Genomic DNA, 18320 nt, shown 5'->3' on the forward strand with positions numbered 1-18320 from the left:
TTTTTGCCACCGTTAAGCAAATCACTACACTTGTTAAGAGTGAATTGTGCGATTGTTAAGTGGATCTGGCTTCCCCCGTTGATTTTGCATGTCGGAAACCAGCTGAGGTGGTTACAAATGGTGATCAGCCATTTGTCCGAAATGGTACAGGGTTTCCTGCCTGAGCAGGAGGTTGGACTAGATGGCCTCCAAGGTCCCTTCCAACTTTATCATTATTATTATTATTATTTATCCCAGTTGCCAAGAGCCCAAATTCTGATTCTATAACCCTGGGGATTCTGCAACGGTCACAAGTGCGAATACCGATCATGTCACTTTTCCCCGTGCTGTTTAATTTCAAAGAGTCACTAAACAAACGGTTGTAAATTGAGGACTGCCTGCAGATACGTACGAAACAACCGGTTTTGAGAACACGACTTAAGGCACAAGGGGAAGAACTTAACCATTAGAACTCGCCGCTAAAGGATATCATGTTTATTCATTTTTAGTTTAGAAATGTATGAAGTTTCAAAACCCTAAAGCAACTGTTTTGTGTTGTGTAGTGCAGTAGCACCCTCAGTTTATGTGCAGTTTTCAGGCTACCGTGATCCTTCCTCAGAGGAAGGGGGCATTCATAAAACCCCAAATCAATCCTGCTCGAGTGTCTTTGCATTCAGACAGCTTTTCAAAGTTCAATCCGTTCTCTTCAACACGCAAATCGTCTCTTTTTGGAACCCTTCTTTTTTTAAAAAAAAAAACTGTTTGGAATCAGGAATCTCAGCTGGCCCTTGAAAGAAAGTTTTGCCTAAAATTGGCCTGAATGGTTTATGGCCAGGCAGGTGCATTTGAAACACGGATCTTGAAAGTAGTTAACTTACCTGGTGGCACGTTTGGAAGCTAACAGTTAGATCAAAGTCATCTCAAAAGGCCAAACTATGCTATCACAATTTGCATTTTCTTTCTCCTCTGCCTGTCTTTCTCTCTTTCTCTCTCACAGCATCTGATGCAAAATGTCTGCAATTGGATTAAAGTAACATATCAGCACGTTTTCAAACCAGGCATCCAATTCAGCAAGCGGGTAATTCTTTTTAAGACCTGAAGAGAAGGCTAAAGACTTAACTTTCTATTTTTATTTTTTTTTAAAGTGGGACGTTCATCCTTGTCAGGTTTCCCTGAATTTTTTTCCAGGCCCGAGAGCAGTTAAACATGGCATGGTATTTTCCTTTCTACATATCTTTCTTCTTCCTGGGCTGAGGAATCACAAAGCCACAACACCAACCGCGGGATGGCTAGAAGGAAAATGCACCAAGTGTTAAAACACAACCAAACTGAAGATCGAAGGGAGCAAAGAAAACAAGGTGATTTGCACCGAGTAAACAATTAAAAATCATCTTCTTTTTTTATTCTACATATGTACAAGCAAGAAAAAAAACAAACCCAAAACTAATCTGAGTGGGAAAAAAACATAAATAGAAACAAAAGGTGTTTTTTTCTTTTTTAAGAAAAATAATAGTTCCTCAAGTTAGCTGGGATTTTTGTTCTCATGATGGCGATGGTGGTTTTTTCCCCCCCAAAAAAAGGGTCCTTGGTTTTTTTTGGAATTAATTCCAATCCTTAAAAAGGAATCCAACTTTCTCTACTTCGATCCAGAAGAGGGTCCCAATTGCAGAGAATATTCTGCAAAAAAAAAGTAATCAGCGTAGCAGCCCGATGCTTTTTCATTCCCCCAGAGAACGCAATTTCCTTTCCGTCTGGCTCCTCTCGAAAGATCGTGCCCCTCCGTTTAAAACTTCAGGCTGAATCCAGGTCCCGCAGCCGACGCGCCTTGATTTGTGGTCGTCAAATGGAAACCGGTATCTTTTATGTCGTCGTCACCCTGGGAAGGCAAAAAGACAGGTGTGTAAATACAGGTGGTCCTCGACTTACGACGACAAACGAGCCCAGAATTTATGTTGCTAAGTGAGTCAGTTGTTAAGCGAGTTTTGCCCCATTACAGATCATCCTGATGGTTGGCCCGAAGATACCAAGCCGTTGTTCACGCCTAAGGCAGGACTAGAATTCCCAGTCTCCCGGTGATTGGCCCACCAAAGTCACCCCGACGTTGCTTTCATACCGAAGGCGGAACCAGAACTCACCATCTCCTGGTGATAACCCAAGGTCATCCAGCTGGCTTTGTGCCCAAGATGAGACTAGAATTCCCATTCGCCTGGTTTCTAGCCCATGATACCAAACTGGCTATCGCTCCATTGTTAGCAGGATGTAAACACCCTTTTGCTGTATACAAACTCTACTACCCTCCTTGGATGAACTTACCAGCTGACTGTATCCCAGCCCCCCTTCTGGGGGCCGGGGGCTTGTGCCCCGTTTCACTCGCTGCTGTTCGCTTTTGGCTGGCCACGTTGGAAACATGGAGGGGTCAATGGGCTGTGGGGTCTCACGGAAATATTCGTGCTTTAAGCCGTCTTCAGCGGTGATCCTTCTGCCAGGGAAGTAGGTCAAGAACCTGGAAAAGCAGAAACACACAATCCACAAACTGAATGGGCCAAACCCCCCCCCAAAAAAACCCATTTTCATTACAACAGGAAGAGTAAATGAATCCTATTTATCTATCTCCCGTTGTTAAGTGAAGGTTGTAAGTCAAGAAAGTGAGCCCCAGGATTGATTTATTTAAGTGAGAAATTTGCTTAAGTGACTTTTGCCCCATTTTACGACCTTTCCTGCCACGTATGTTAAGTCAATCACTGCAGCTGTTATATTAGTGACACAGTTGTGAAGTGACTATACTTATCAGAAGGTTTCAAACGCTGGTCACACGACCCCAGGACATCGTGACCGTTGTAAATATGAATCAGTTGCCAAGTGTCTGAATTTTTATCACAACGACCGTGGGGATGCTACAGTGATCTTAAATGTGGGAAGTGGTCATAAGTCACTTTTTTTTTAGTTTTTTTTTAAACAAACGGTTGTAAGTCAGGGACTATCCGTAATTATTCACCAGACATAATTTCCTGTGCTAAACAAATGAAGTCAGGTGCAATGAATATACCCCCGGGGTTATTTCAGTGAAGTTATTGAATAGATATTAGAAGACACTGATTAATCTCTCTATCTAGGCAGTTGTATCTGAACCTATCTCAATGCTTCTTTATAGAATTATGTTGGTTCTACGCAAGAGGTAAAAAACAAAATTTTCAGCAGAGTGTGTCGTGTTTTTTTAGAGCTTTTTTTTTTCCACAGCTTTCATCCAGCATTTTTTTTTTCAATTTTCCATCCTAACCCTGACTCTACAACATCCAACCAGGCTTGACCAAGAACAGTCAAGTGCTGCCCCCTGCTGGGCAAGCCTATAATTGACTTGTGATTTCCCACAATGTCCTAGAGCAGGGGTAGGCAACCTTGGCTCTTTTAGGACTCGTGGACTTCAACTCCCAGAATTCCTGAGCCAGCCATGCTGAGGGGAAAGGGAGAAGTTTCCAAGCTGGGCCAGGCTGGCTCAGGAATTCTGAGAGTTGAAGTCCACCAGTCCTAAAAGAGCCAAGGTTTCCCACCCCTGTCCTAGAGTGAAATTGCAGGAGCAGCATTATGGGTGATTGCAATACTTTCTCTTGGTGTGGAGGGCAGATCCAGTGGACTGGGGGGGGGGACAAAAAACTTGGATTTTATCCAAATGTAAAACAAATAAAGACCAATCTACGATCTGCAGATTGGGACAGTCGGGACCCACTGTCCAAATTCCCTAGGGGGTCTACAACTGCCTCTCTCCTTATCTAACCCTGGGGGGGATTGGAGTCTGATTCTCATCCCAGCAAAAATCTAACGGCTTGCTCTCTCGAAAGGAACACCCAACTCACTTATTCATGAGATCGAATCCTTGATCCGAGAGGAGGGCCCCGAACCGCTTGCGGAGGTTGTTGTATGGATACTCCGTGAAGGTCATTTTTTTGACCGCCGGCAGCTCGTTATAACCCGGCCAGATTTTTTCACTCGGGGTTCCTAGATCCTTTAAAGGAAGAAAGCAAAGTTTAAGGAAGCTAAGTTGAGAATGGTCGCCTTTGGAAAACCGTTTTGATAAATAATAATAAAACAACTTGAACACCATCGACATTGACAAAATCCCCATCGGTCAATTGCAAAAGGCAGCTTTACTCAGAACAGCTTACAACCTGCGACGAGACCCTTAACACCCTCAAGCATCACAAATTGCAAGCTTAATTGGTGGACAGGTGAGAATGTGAACAAATGGCGATTTCCTTGGCTTCTCTCCGACAGCATCACTGTCAGCCCTGAAGTAGTCAAGGCAAAGAGTGTTAAGGACCACGGTTTACTTACTTTAAAAACTTTGTTAATTTGGTCGATTTCGGATTTCCCTGGGAATAGCGGCTTCTGGGTTAACAGCTCTCCGAAGATGCAGCCCACGGACCACATGTCGATGGCGGTGGAATATTCCTGGAAAAGAGAACGAAACAGAGAGGGTTAGACTGACTCAGAACTGGAGAAGCTTCTGGGGCGAGAAGCGAAACATCTTCAAAATAAGAAAAAAAAAGTTCAGTTGCCTTTTGAAAAAGCATCTTGGGGACAATCAGGATCTGGATGACTGAGAATCTCCAAAAATGAATCCAGGACCCTGATCTAAGGAGAACTAATTAGGACAAAAATAGCTTCTACTTAACGTAGCCAGCGGTCCCCCGTATCACAAACCTTGGCTCCGAGTAAGAGCTCGGGCGCGCGGTACCACAACGTCACGACAACCGGGGTGTATGGCTTTAAGGGAGAACCGTATTCTCGCGCCAGTCCAAAATCTCCAACCTAAAGAAAGATGAGAATAGGAGGACTTGACGTACTAACAGGAGTTAATTACTATCGGCAAACAGTACCTGGGAATCCTGACGTAGTTTTAAAGAGAGATAATAAATGTGTAAGTGTTGTGAGGATCTGAAGTTGCTTCTTCATATATTTTTCCTCTTTGCACTATTTTTAAACTACTCCCATTTTCTTTGCTTTATATGACAGGCAGTCCTTGACTTACGACCACATTTGAGCTCAAAATTTCCACTGCTAAGTGAGCAAGACAGTTAAGTGAGTTTTGCCCCCGTGTTACGACCTTTCTTGCCAGTTGTTAAGGGAATCACAGCAGCTCAGTTACTGACAGGGATGTTAAATGAATCTGGCTTCTTCCATCGACAGGAGTCCACAAATGGGGACCACGAGACACTGCGACCGCCATAAATACGAGTCAGTGGCCAAGCATCTGGATTTTGATCACGTGACCATGGGATGCTGCTCCGGTCGTGTGACAAATGGTCCTAAGTCACTTTTTTCAGGACCGTTGTAACTGCAAACGGTCACTATATGAATAGTTGTTAAATCAAGGACAACCTCTATTTTATTTCTGTGAAAAGCTTTAATAAAACCACTAAGAGTGCTTGATTGACCGACTGGGGTCCCTGCCCACCTCTCAATAGAAATCTCCACTGTTTATTATTCCTGTTTTTGTATTTTAAGTGGAGTTTGCAGGAGGACGAGACCCTCCCAGCGCCAGGGAAAACCAACAAAACTGGCTTACTTTTAAAATCCCAGCGTGGCTCAAGAGCAGATTTGAGGTTTTCAAGTCCCGGTGGAGAATCCAATTGTCGTGCAGGTGTTTGACCCCCCGGAGCAACTGAATCATCAAGGTTTTCACTTCCCCTGGAAGGCAAAAATTGGAGGTGTAAAGAAAGGAGGGGGAAAAAAAAGCCACAACGTTTGAGGTCTCTCTCACACGCCAGAGAAGGGTCTCACCTGGCAGAAAAGGCTGTTTCATGGTTTCCATCAAGCTCTTGAGGTCATGCTCAACGTAGTTCATCACGATGTAGATCTTGTCCATGTTGCTCCCGACGACGATCTCCTAGATCCCAGGGGAAAAAGAATATCATGATGAACCCTGTCAGACCCGCTTGCTAGCTCTTGCCCTTTCGTAGCGGTTAAAAAAAATAAACAGAACCACTGTATCAGCGAGATGGAGAGTGTATCCATTTCATAAATAATGTGAATAAATTTATCAAGACAAATGCTTGCTTCCTCTTTGAGTCTTCTAGCCGAGGGACCAAAACACTCCGAATGTGCGCTTACCCTAACAGTGACAATATTTGGGTGCTGAGCTTTGAGGATGGTGTTGATCTCTCTCAAGGAAGTAATAGGGAAGCCTTCTTTTTCCTTCTCCATTTTTAATCGCTTCAAGGCCACAATTTCATCTGGAAGAAAAAAAATAAAATAAAAAGAGGAGCGTAATTTGACCGCAGGTAGCTTAGCTCTCTTCCCATCAGTCCGTTAAAAACTGGGCGTGGAACGTTTCAAAAATGACAGGAGGCATTTTTTAAAATTCAGAATTCGCAGCCTGAGTCCAGGAAACCGTCAATCGAAAGAATTTTCAAAAGCATGGAAGGCCGGGGCTGCAAAAATGAATTATGATTAATTTTTCGTTAATTCAATTAAAAATGAATCCATCGCCAGTTTTCAGAAACCGGGGTGGGCAGGGAAAGGATTTATGAGAAGTGCAATATTGGGTCCTTGGGATGAGATATTTTTCCTGCGTACAGAGCACTCTTTTTGCACAATAACCTTGTGAGGTAGGCTGGATTGAGAGTGAAATTGGCCCCGGAAGCTGCTATTGCTACATCAGAACCTCAGTGTCCCAGCTAACTTTTGACAGGTACCAATTTTTGTTTAAAGTGGAAGTGAAAAATTAGGGAAGTACCACACAATGGCCCCGTTCTGCTTTCCATTCAGAAGTGCTCAGGTTTAATACCCATCAAAATTCGCGCCCACCCCCCAAAAAAACCCTACCTGTTTTTTTGTCTTTTGCTCTGTACACCACGCCGTAAGTCCCTTCCTCGATCCGGTTCAAGCACTGGAATTCTTCCACGCTGCGGCAGCCCTGGGCAAGAAGAATGAATGAAACAAATGTTCCAATTTTAATTTATTTTTTAAAAAAATAATTTTGGAAAAAAAATATATATCTCGATTTGAAGATTTGTAGCTATGAAGCAAAGGAAGCTAAACCCCTTACTTAAAAGATTATTTTATTTAGGTGTCTTTTTAAATTCCCTCTGGGAATATCCCACGAGGAGATCCAGGAGTATAACAACAGGTTGTAGGTATCTTTTAAAATATATAGGGGGGTTGGACTAGATGACCTCCACGGTCCCTTCCATCATCATCATCATCATCATCATCATCATCATCATCATCATCATCATCTTTCTTCTTCTTCTTCTTCTTCTTCTTCTTCTTCTTCTTCTTCTTCTTCTTCTTCTTCTTCTTCTTCTTCTTCTTCTTCTTCTCCTTCTCCTTCTCATTATTATTATTATTATTATACAAAGTCTGCTACTCCCTGCATTAGGAAGAGCTATCTCTTATATGCGTCAGCACAGCCCAGAAGGGAGACAAATATACCCTGTGTTGAATGTATATGTAGTCCTTGAATTATCACAATTCAGCCCCAAATTTCTGTTGTTAAGTGAGACATTAAGTGAGTTTTGCCCCATTTTACGATTTTTCTTGCCAGTTATTAAGTTAGTCACAGGGCTGTGAAGTAAATCTGGATTCCCTATTGATTTTGCTTCTCAGACGGTCGCAAAAGCGGACCGGGACACTGCAAAACCGTCGTAAATACGAGTCAGTTGCCAAGCGTCTGGATTCTGATCCCGGGACCGTGGGGATGCTGCTTAAGTGTGAAAAACGGCCATTAAGTCCCTCGCTTCGGGGCGCTTGTAACTTTGAACGGTCACGAAATGAAAACGGTCACTAAATGAGCTGTTGTTAAGCCGGGGACTACCTGCTTGAGGTCCGTCTTACCTGAAGGGCTGGGAGGTATTTGGGCAGCTCTCGTTTCAGTTCTGCAGGCGAGGAGATAGGGGAATCGGGAAGGAACTCGCCTTCCGTCAGGGCGTTGGACTGCGGGCTTCCTTCCACGACCTCATCGTCCTCCGCTTCGCTTCCCACGGAGTCCTGGTCAAACCGCGACTCTGTAACTTTAAATTGTAGAATCAAATCGGGAAGCCGGTCAACAATTGGGGCAGTTCTGCCTCCCATCCAGAAAGGCCCTCGTTGCTACGTTTTAGAGATCCTTCTAAACTCCCATCACCAATTCTGAAGATGTTATCTTCTCCTGGGACCTACTTCCACAGCCATCAATGGCTGGTGGCTCTTAATAAGCAGAAGTGATTTTTATCCTCCGAGTTAGGGAAAGTTGCCTAACTGTAGTGGGATTGGTTGGGTTGGGTGGCTATCACAGGGCCATCCCTGCAGACATTGGTCGGCGGTTCTGATGTCACAGAAAGGGCGGGTTGATTGTTGAGCCCCAGCTAGTGAGCGCTCTTACCTAGTAACAAGCGTGAAGTTTTGACACCATCACCTTAAGCTCACCATTTGTGTTGCACAAATGCTCAAGACCCTTGAGCGCGCAGGGAGTGTAGTGCAATTTGGATAAACTCCCCTTTCCTGTAACTGGGCCGTCTGGTTTTGGGGAAACCATGGCTAGGCAGACCAACACAGACTCAAAATCCAAGTGAGGCTAGCTAGCATCAAGGCACGCCCCGTTTGTAACTATACATTAAGTCTTGAGAAGGAGGGAACAGAGGCATTTCTCCTTGACTTAGAAAAGAGAAGGCAAGCCTTAAAACTAGGACGTTTTCAGTTTGCCCAAGCCTGTCTTTGTAGAATGAAAGTGAATCAGCCCAGGGAAAATAACGGGAGTTTTGGACCTATCTTAGAAGAGAACAGGACACCGCTCAAAGCCAACTCCTCCTTCTGCTTCCTTACCAATTGGAAGGTGGTCTCCGTTTTCTCGTTCCTCTTCTTCGCTCATTTCGTCTTCGCTCACCTCTTCTGCAAGACAGTTGAAAGAGACACGTCAGGAGAGAGGAATAGCCGTTTCTGCACTCCGCGCCAGAAGGGAGAACGGAATCCAGATTCACAGCACTTGTGGTGGTTTTAAAAAAAAAAAAATCTGGATCGGCTCAACTGAAACACACACAGCTCACACGTTCTGTGTGTTGCACTCTAAGAACAGCGGGAGGAGGGTGGAATTATTGCCTGGCCCCCAAGAAGTCAGAAGATTGAGAAATATCATTGGTTGGTATAAATCTACATTTAGGTTCTGCCAAGCTTCGACAGCAGCACACAGAGACCACGATACACAATCCTTTGTTCAGCCACTGTTTGGGGAGTTGTGACGGTGCTGAAAAATGGGCTTACGAGCGTTCAACTATCGTAGGGCTCCCTCTGACACCTGATCAAAATCCGGTCCTTGCATAACGACTACAACCAGGACTTAGCTGTTGCTAAGCAGTGCAGTCCACGTGATGCTTCACTGATGACCGTTTTGCTTAGCAACAGAAACTACAGCCCCCCATTAGGGACGTTAAGTGAGGATTATTGTTAATACAGCAGGGTGAAAAGAGGCTTGTTTCCTACTACTAACCAGCTGACTGTTCGGATACTTCCTCCGAATTGCTTCCGGTCTCCTCTTCCTCTTCCTCCTCTTCCTCCTCTTCCTCTTCAGACTCTTCACTGCTGGATTCTTCTTCCTCCTCTTCCTCCTCCTCCTCCTCTTCCTCTGAGGCCGATCCTGATTCCCCTGGGGAAGAGAAAATAATAATAATAATAATAATGGCAATCTCCAGGGGCCCAAACGTGGCTACTGTGCGGAATCGGCACCCGCACGAAAGCTACCTGATGACGTTTCGGCCGAACTGGTTTTCCGTTCACTGTCGCTGATATCTTGAAGATCGGATAAAGGGTCTTTTCCCTCTGGTTTTTCCTCTCTCGCTGCAGGGGGAGGAACCAAAGAGGGCAACCTCAAGCGACAAAGCAATTTCATTGCACACTGATTACAGTTTGACCGTTTTAAAAATTTGTTTTCTTAAGATCAAGGATGGCCTTCACTAGGACAGTCTCCAGATAGGGGGATTCTCAGCCATCAAGAGCCCTGCGGACAATGTGAAGCATACACATCTGGAAGATACCTCCCCCCTCCCCTCCATGTCTCTATCTGGAAAGCATACGCTGCCTGATGTGCGTTAGATGATTGTCAACAAAACTGAACAGCAATGCTTCCCTAATGAAAAGGTTTAAATTATTTTGGACCGTTGGGGAAAAAAGAAAAAAAAGCATTTTATAGGTTCACACAGAACACAGCAATTTTATTTTCTTCAGAGCTCTGTAAGTGAGTTACGTAGAGCCTGTTCTTAAATTCTACGAGTTCTACAAAAAAGATATGACTAAAAATTTGACAAGAGGCACTTTTAAAACTTCCTAGGCCAAAGCAATCTGGGAAATGTTTCCTACTGAAACATTCCAGCTGTCAATTTCAACAGTTCAATTCCAACAGTTCAATTCCAGCTGTCAATTTCATTCTCTTCCCAAGAACCTTTTCCAGGTTGGCAGCCGTTGATTTATTTTTCAAAGGGAAGCGTGCAGGAGATCGAGGGGTATTTTATATTATGTGGCCTCGTAGCTTTTTCCTCGTTTCCAAGTAACATAAAAATAGGATGTAATTATCCCGTTCCTATGTGGCACAGAAGAAATCTCAGTGGGATAATACGGAACAGGGTGTTTCAGCCACCCTGCCTGATTAAAATCACATAAAGTCTGATTATTAATAAAACCTGCAATGTACTTTCAGCCACTCCCATCTTGGTGGTTTCAATCAAGATACCAACAAGTCCGATTGATTGATTTGAAAGCTACCTGGCTTCCTGATCTCTGACGGTTCAAGTTTTTCTCTCTGTTGCCGCAGCGGACTTCGGCTCCATATCCTTACTTTCTCCCCGTAGTCTTCTCTCATTGTCCTATGATGCCCTGAAACTAACAGAGACAAGGGCATCTTCCAGGGTGATATTTCTTACACAATCTTTACAGTTCTCCCAAGATGAGGCCCACCCTGACCAGGCGCCTGATTGGATCCAGACCAAGCTACATCACCCTCCCAGGTGTTCAGAATCTACCTGGGCTACCTTCAGCCTTCCAGTTCTCTTTTCAACAGACCAGCAGTTTGCCCTTCCAGGCTGGCTTTAACTTCTGCAAACTTTTGAGTCTCATTTCAACTTCAGCTTGCCTGTAAGGGCTCCCTGGTACTCTCTGAGGCTTGTTTTGTTTTGTTTTTTGCAGGCATTTCATTATCCAAACTAGGTAACATCATCCGTGCTAATTACTAGCCTCAGTGCTAGTAACATCATCCCTAGCATTGATGATGGTACCTAGTTGGGTAATGAAACGTCTACAAGAAATAAAGCAAGCTCAGAGAGCACCAAGGAGCCCTCGTTTCCACTTTGAGCCACAGATGTTCTCCTTTATTGGTACTTGCCTATAACTCCTATGCGAGGCGCATCATACATTCGTTCCCACGTTACGTCATCCCCTTGCGCGCAGCCCACGCTCTATTTTTTGCTCTCTGCACTACTTACTCTCCCGTCTGGCTTCCCGTTCTTTCCGCCTTTCTTCCGCTCGCCTCTCCCGTTCTTTCAACTCTCGCTGCTCCTTCTGCTGCTCCCTTAATTTCTTTTCCCGTTCCCGTTTTCGTTCCAGCTGCTCCAAACGGTCCCTGGAGAGTTTGCACGTAACCCGCGTTAATTTTTATCAGTCTAACGTGTGATGGAGTTACGCTCAGTCGAGTTGCGTTTCCTCTGTCAGAAGCCGTTATGTGTTTTCCTACCCAGAATGGTTTCACATAAACTGAAGTGAAAAACTAAAGTCTGCAACAGGGAAAGTGCATTTCGCGTAACGAGTTGGGCAAGGCCAACGCAACCGCTTTGTCATTGATTGTTGAAAGAACGAGAGACTAACAATGGCAGGAAGGATTGACACAATGCGAGACAAAAATCTCCCAGCTCTTCAAGCTCAAACCTCTAAAATAATATTATATTCAGGCACACAGTCTTAGCCTAATAATAACATATTTAATTCAGAGATGGAGAGGAATCTACCGGGTGTCAGGTATCCTTAATAAGGGAAATTATTAAGGGGAGGGGTACCACTACCTAACACAGTTGAGATTTGTCACAATATATTAAATATATAAAGAAGAAATATGGACCAATCTATTCACTCAAGCTGACAATCTCAGCCAGGTGGCGAATAAAGAAGACTCAAAATTAAACATTAAAAAAAACAGCTGATATATTCAGGCTGCCAATCAATCCAAAGTCTATTGATCAACCCTCTTGTAGTGGATTTCAAACATCTGGCTGGTTACTCAAAGTTTAGAGGGCTGTCTGTAATCTCAAATGCCAGTACAACCTCAATATTTATTCGCTCAGCTTTAATATAACCAAATGCTCAAGGAAGATTACTTGTGAGCAAAACAGTAAAATGCCAGAAATGTGAGCCTGCATTGCTGAGCAATCATACCATTCTCTTATTAGGGATAATCTTACTGGAGTCTATTAATATGCTCCCATTTCAAAACCAAAATATACTTATCCATGCTAATCAAATTAAAATACTTCTCTTTTAGTTTAGACCAGGGGTCTTCAAACTTGGCCCTTTTATGACTGGTGGACTTCAACTTCCAGAATTCCTCAGCCACCAGTCATAAAAGGGCCACGTTTGAAGACCCCTGGTTTAGACATTCACTGGATATCTGTAAGGAGCCGGAGGGAGCATCACACTAGCTTTCTGACACACACAAGCACACACACCCAATTCTGCAGCCCACAATTTTTAAAATTTGTCAGCTATTCCAAGTAAACTAATTATGCTTAAAAGATCTAATAAGCAAAATCCGCAGGAATTTGAAATCGTTAAGTAAAAGGCCCAATTCTTCACAGAAACTGCAGCAAACGGAATAATATCTACGATATTTCCTCTCTGCTGCCGATAATGAAATGCTGATTTATATCACAAAGCGACAATGAGCTAAGTTTGGCTTAGTGCAAGGGACTTCAAACTTGGCGCGCTGGCTGAGGAATTCTGGGAGTTGAAGTCCACAAGTCATAAAAGGGCCAAGTTTGAAGACCCCTGGCTTAGCGGTTAAGGCACCAGGCTAGAAAACAAGTGTGTTCAAGACCCGTCTTAGCCATGAGAGCTGGCTGAGTGACTTTGGGCCAGTTCCCCCCACCCTCTCTCTCAGCTCAGCCCACCTCACAGGATCGTTGTTATAGGGAAAAAATAGAAGGAGGAAGGTCTGTTGGACATATTTGCCGCCTTGAGTTTTATATATATATAAAAAATTATAAAGTTGGGGTACACATCACGTAAAGAAAAATAAAGAAATGACATTGTTCACAGGGACCGTGTCGATTCCCCCCTCAGCAATGGAAAAATGTAAGAAATATAACCAAGCATCCAGATGAAATTGCTCAAGGAGAGATCTAAGCCAGAAATTTTGCATTGGGGGGGCCTGGTTAAAAAAATTACCTCTCTCTCCGCGAGTGCTCCCTAGCCAATTCTCTCCTTTTCTGCCTCTCCCATTCGCGACGGGCCTTATCCTGCTCTTCGCGGTGCCTTTTTCTACGTTCATGCTCACGTTCTTTTTCTTTCACTCTAACATGCTTCCCTAGTAATAAAGATACAAAGAAAAGGCCACACCGTGGGTTACCCCTCCCTCGCCAAAGGCACTAGAGCAAAGGAGCAGGAGAAACAATGGCTGGTTGGGAACGATGGGATTTGTAGTTAAGCCTGTTGGGAATCGGTCCCCAAGCCAAAACTTGGGCGTGAGAATTTGTATCTTTATTTTGAGGTGTCCTATCTAGTATTTATTTTATGTGTGGGTCTCTCTTTTTTTTTTTTTTTTAAGTGATCTCAACTGAGTTAAGCAAGCATTTTTAGTTTAATGTTTGCCAGGGAATAAAGGGATTTTGATTAAGAAAATGAGTTTTAGATAGTTTGAAATAGTATAAGCGTCTAGTAATGTGTGGCGATGGATTAATTCTGTATTTCGGATACGTTTTCTTATCGGCCTGCCTTTCGCTACTTTGACTTGCTTTTCCCATTTTGATCATCTGTTTTGAAAAATATATAGGATAATAGCGGGAAAAAAAGTATTTGGGAGAATGGTGTGCGGAGTTCTCCCGCCCCCAGAAGACTGCCTATGAATGTATCTATGGGAAGAAAGGCTAGAGTTTCCATATACCGAAGCAGTATATCTCAGAGCCAAAAAGTAAAAACAAGCCAGGTTAAGATTCACAACTGCTTCCCAAAATCCAGAGACTGTTTTTACCCTTTGGATAGGGAACTGATTTTCCTTCTCAAATGCTGGGGAAATGCAACTTAAGGTGGCCACTGCTTAAGCCGAAGGCAGCCAGCCATATTTCAGGGATGCTGAAGCAGAGAATAGCAATAGCACTTCATGGTGCTTTAGAGGAGAGGTCTCCAACCCCCAGGCTGTGGCTCATTACCAGATCATGGTCTATTTGCAACTGGGCCATGGGCTGGCACACGCACAGCTTGACTCACGCGAGAGGCGGCCTGGCATATGTGTGCGTGCTGGCCCGCCGCTCTAGCAAGTCAACGGCCCGGTTCCCCTCCCCCTCCCCAACCAGGTCACCAAGCTGCAAAAGTTGGAGACTGCACTTTCTAAGCAGTTTACAGAGTCAGCACTTTGCCCCCAACAATCTGGGTCATTTTACTGGAAGGATGGAAGGCTGAGTCAACCCTGAGCCGGTCAAGATCAAACTCCCGGCAGTGGGCAGAGTTAGCCTCAATGCTGCATTCTAACCACGGCTCATATAGGACTTCTACATGAGAAGCTCATGTATGAGCAGGGAGTTGGGCTAAATGCTCTCTGGGAACCTTACTTTCATCATTCTAAACCTGCACGAGCTTAAGCCTTGCCTGAATAGGCGGTGCCACGAAGAAGTGATTCCTAGACGGTTCTGCTGACCTCAGAACCGTCCCTTCTTCCCATCTTTGTAATTGTGGCCCTGAGGCTGTGACCGGACAGGGTGTTTTATCAAAAGCAAAGCGCCAAAGGGACCCCAAATGAGAAGAACAGAACCTTCTGCTGAGTGACTGCGATGCCGTCTTTTTTCTTTCCGCTTCTCGTCCTTTCTGTGGTGGGCTTTCTCCTTGCGTGACATTTGCTGGGGGGGTTTGATCGCCAGGGAATCGTCCTCCTCTCCCCTACGGAACGCAGAATTTGAAAAACACAAGAGAAGAAATGTGAGACTGGGGAAAGCTACAGTGACCATCTCACCTAAGTGATTTTAAGTGACAAGTGGCTTTGCTTTCCTCCTCCCGACCTGTTACTTCTCCTCTTCTGCTATGCCTCTACGGTTGCAAACTAAGCGGGTCATGATTCTCACTGGTGCTTTATATGTGACTTAAAACTATTCTTATGCTGCCGTTCACCCCAAAGGCTCCCAAGAGTTGCTTCCAATCCAAATTGCTGCAAAATCCAGCAAAGAAAGCAAAAACAAAACAAAAAAAAAAAAACCCCAACCTCCATGAGGTTCTCCTCTTTCCATAAACTATCAATCTCTAACAGCAATTTCAGTAGATTATAGCAACAGCACTAAGGAAGCAGAACCATTCATCAGAGACCCAACAATTTTGGCTTCTCTTCTCAAATGTGCTAGCTCATCCTGAGGGGGATTTTGTTTTTTGCAAGGCGCTCTGGGAAGTTGGGAGGTCAGGGATTGAAAAGTCCTTCAAATGAAGAAACCTGAACGGCTCTACTAAACGTGAATTCTCTCTAGCATTCCAGCACAGATCGTCATCGATTTTCAACAGTTCATTTAGTGACCGTTCGAAGTTATAACGGCACTGAATAAAGCGACTTATGATAGTTTTTCACAATTACAACTGCTGCAGTATCCATGTGATCAAAATTCAGACACTTGGCCACTGACTTGTACTTATGACGGCACCAGCGTCCCAGGGGATCATGTGATCCCCCTTTACAACCTTCTGACAAGTAACGTCAGTGGGAAAGACAGATTCTCTTAAGAACTGTGTTACTAACTTAAACTGCAGCGATTCGCTTAACAACTATGGCAAGAAAAGTCGTAAAGCGGGGCAAAATTCACTTAATAAATGTCTTGCTTAGCAAACAGAAATTTGGAGCTCAATTGTGGTCATACATCAAGGACCGCCTGTCGGAGCTTTCTCACCTGTCGTCCATAGAGTCTTCTCTCCTGTAAGGTGAATTTCTAATAGTGATCTCCATGCGGTGATCTCTTAACTCTCCCTCTTCAAGGGAATCCCGTTTTGAATCGCGGTCATCAGACTAGGGTGGGTTAGGAAGAAAATATTTATTTTGGCTTTTGGGAAAGTGCCCTCATCAACTTAAACAGAGAGAGTGAAAAGGGCTGAGAATTATCACATGCACGACATGCACATTTTTTTTCAAAAGACCCGAACCCCAATATTAAGATAATCTTTATTGTCATTTTTTTTTACCGTGGGCAGAACGACACATATCAAAAATGAAATTTAGTTGCCCGCTCTCAAAGTGAAACACATACATGACACACACCTAACCATACTATATACAATGTATGTATAGACCCATACCCCTACATATACATAACAAATAAATATTAAATACTGTCCATCTTGAATATATAATGGAAGGAGGAAGCTTGAGAATTCACAAGGTTAATGCTGTATGGAATGAAACTGTGGCTGAATCTGGATGTTCTGCTACGGATACCACGAAGCCTCCTTCCAGAAGGTAACCAGGAAAACAGGTCGTGGAGAGAAATATTATCAAAAATAATTGCTATGCCAATCTCAGAAAGGATTATTTTTTTTAAAAAAAATCTTCCCGATACAAAATCCTAAACCCACATTTTTGAGGCGCTTGATATCTGCTTTTTCTTCCTGCTCCTTCCGGCGTTTCTTCTCTTGAAGAATTTCATCTAACGTTTTCACCTTCCACGATTCCTTTTCATCACCCATTTGTGTTACAAAAGGCACTAGGAGAGAACACAACCGCACAGTGAATGGCACTACACCCACAGCAAGGGAAGTGTTTCCTTGGCCTCCAGAAAATCCGAAATCTAAAAGTAAGCCACAATTTATCAGCTCCTTTCTTCTGGGCAATGCATCTATGGATGCCTTCAGGCCGGTCCATTGACCAACGGAGGGGGAATTTCAATCCATTTTTGAACGACAAGAAATTTCTCCTGAAAGTTATTTGGGGCTGTGCTTTTATTTATATATTAGATTCGTTTATATATTAAATGTGCAGGTAATTCCCAACTTACAACCTTTTGTTTAGAGATCTTCTGAAGTCACAGTGACGCTGAAAAAAGTGACTTACGACCTTTTTTCACACTTATGACCGTTGTAGCATCCCCATGGCTAAGTGATCAGAGTCAATGGGGAAGTCAGATTCACTTGACCACCCTGTGACTAACTTAACTGCAGTGGTTCACTTAACAACTGTGCCAAGAATGGTCATAAAAAGGGCCAATTAACAACTGTCTCGCTTAGTAACAGGAAATGGAGGCTCCATTGGGGTCGTCAGTTGAGGACTCCCTGTATCTCACAAACTGAATTCAGCTCAAGTCAGCATATTTGGTTTTCCTCACAACAGCCCTGTGAGGTAGGCCGGGGCTGAGGGAGCCCCCATCGGCCCAAAGTCTTATCTTTTTACCGTAAAAGAGGAACTGAGGGAAAAAACCCCGCACATTTGTTTTTTTAAGCTTAAAACTGTGAAGACACACATATATATATAATTAAATTGATAATAAATAAGTATAAATGTAGAGAAGCACAACAGGCCGCCCCTCCCCCTCGAAAAACACTTTTCCACAGTGGCCCGCCAAAACACCAGCCCTCAGAAGTAGGCCATTCTCCTCAGCAAGCCGCCCTCTCGGCCCACAGAGCCCCGCTGCCGCCCTCTGAGCCGCTCCGCCGGGCCTGAGGCTGCGGGAAGCGGAGCGGGGCCCAGCAAGAGACCGGCCTCACCTTCCCTCACGCCCCTGGCGCCGCCACCGCTCCTTCAACACGACCCGCTTGCCGGAGACGGAGCGCCCGGAAGCACGGCCTCGGGCCTGCGCTCCACATCCGGCGCGGGGTGATGACGTCGCGCGAGGGACTTCGCCGTCGCCGCAGAAGGCCTCTCAATGGAAGCTCGACGGTTCATAGATGTCCGAAAAGGGTAGAGTCGCGTCGCTGGCCATACTTCCGGGCTCAGTTTCTCTCTCGCTCTCCTATCAGTGCTCAAGTAGAAAAAAAAAACTTAATAGATTTAAACTTTATTCTGTGGAATTTAAAGTACGTCCGATTTCCCCTGCCAAGGACTGTGCAAGCTTCCTGTAAACCTCAGTGGGAAAATTCAGGAATTGTCCTTAGGCTACTTAGTCAGAGAAAGCCGTTGCAAGAATCCTATTTTTTTTAAAAAAAACTTTTAAAAT

The 18320-nt window shown here is 44.2% G+C and overlaps 1 protein-coding gene across 1 annotated transcript; it reads right to left on the minus strand.

Moving 5' to 3' along the window:
* Positions 1-1490: 1490 nt before the first annotated feature.
* On the minus strand, positions 1491-17957 carry CDK11A (cyclin dependent kinase 11A). Its single transcript, XM_029284795.1, has 20 exons — positions 17872-17957; positions 16747-16874; positions 16068-16183; positions 14954-15078; positions 13375-13513; positions 11424-11560; positions 10708-10824; positions 9691-9786; positions 9440-9595; positions 8779-8844; positions 7813-7982; positions 6802-6892; positions 6088-6209; positions 5758-5863; positions 5543-5664; positions 4678-4785; positions 4309-4425; positions 3831-3979; positions 2293-2482; positions 1491-1855 (listed from the first exon to the last, which is right to left on the minus strand). The coding sequence occupies exons 2-20, from the start codon at positions 16855-16857 to the stop codon at positions 1763-1765; spliced, it is 2331 nt and encodes a 776-aa protein (XP_029140628.1). The 5' UTR covers positions 16858-16874; positions 17872-17957; the 3' UTR covers positions 1491-1762.
* Positions 17958-18320: the final 363 nt, after the last annotated feature.

The sequence above is a fragment of the Protobothrops mucrosquamatus genome, unplaced genomic scaffold (genome assembly GCF_001527695.2).
Source record: "Protobothrops mucrosquamatus isolate PMUCROS unplaced genomic scaffold, P.Mucros_1.0 scaffold957, whole genome shotgun sequence".
In the NCBI taxonomy this organism is placed as follows: Eukaryota; Metazoa; Chordata; class Lepidosauria; order Squamata; family Viperidae; genus Protobothrops; species Protobothrops mucrosquamatus.

Bases quoted from the DNA above. Each gene is read 5' to 3' on its own strand.
- CDK11A (XM_029284795.1), bottom strand. From the start codon at position 16,857: ATGGGTGATGAAAAGGAATCGTGGAAGGTGAAAACGTTAGATGAAATT. The intron at 9,596-9,690 runs GTAGCTTTCGTG...TCTCTTCCCCAG, and splicing joins TTCGGCCGAAACGTCATCAG to GGGAATCAGGATCGGCCTCA. The intron at 4,426-4,677 runs GTTTGTGATACG...TCTCTTTTCCAG, and splicing joins AGCTCTTACTCGGAGCCAAG to GAATATTCCACCGCCATCGA.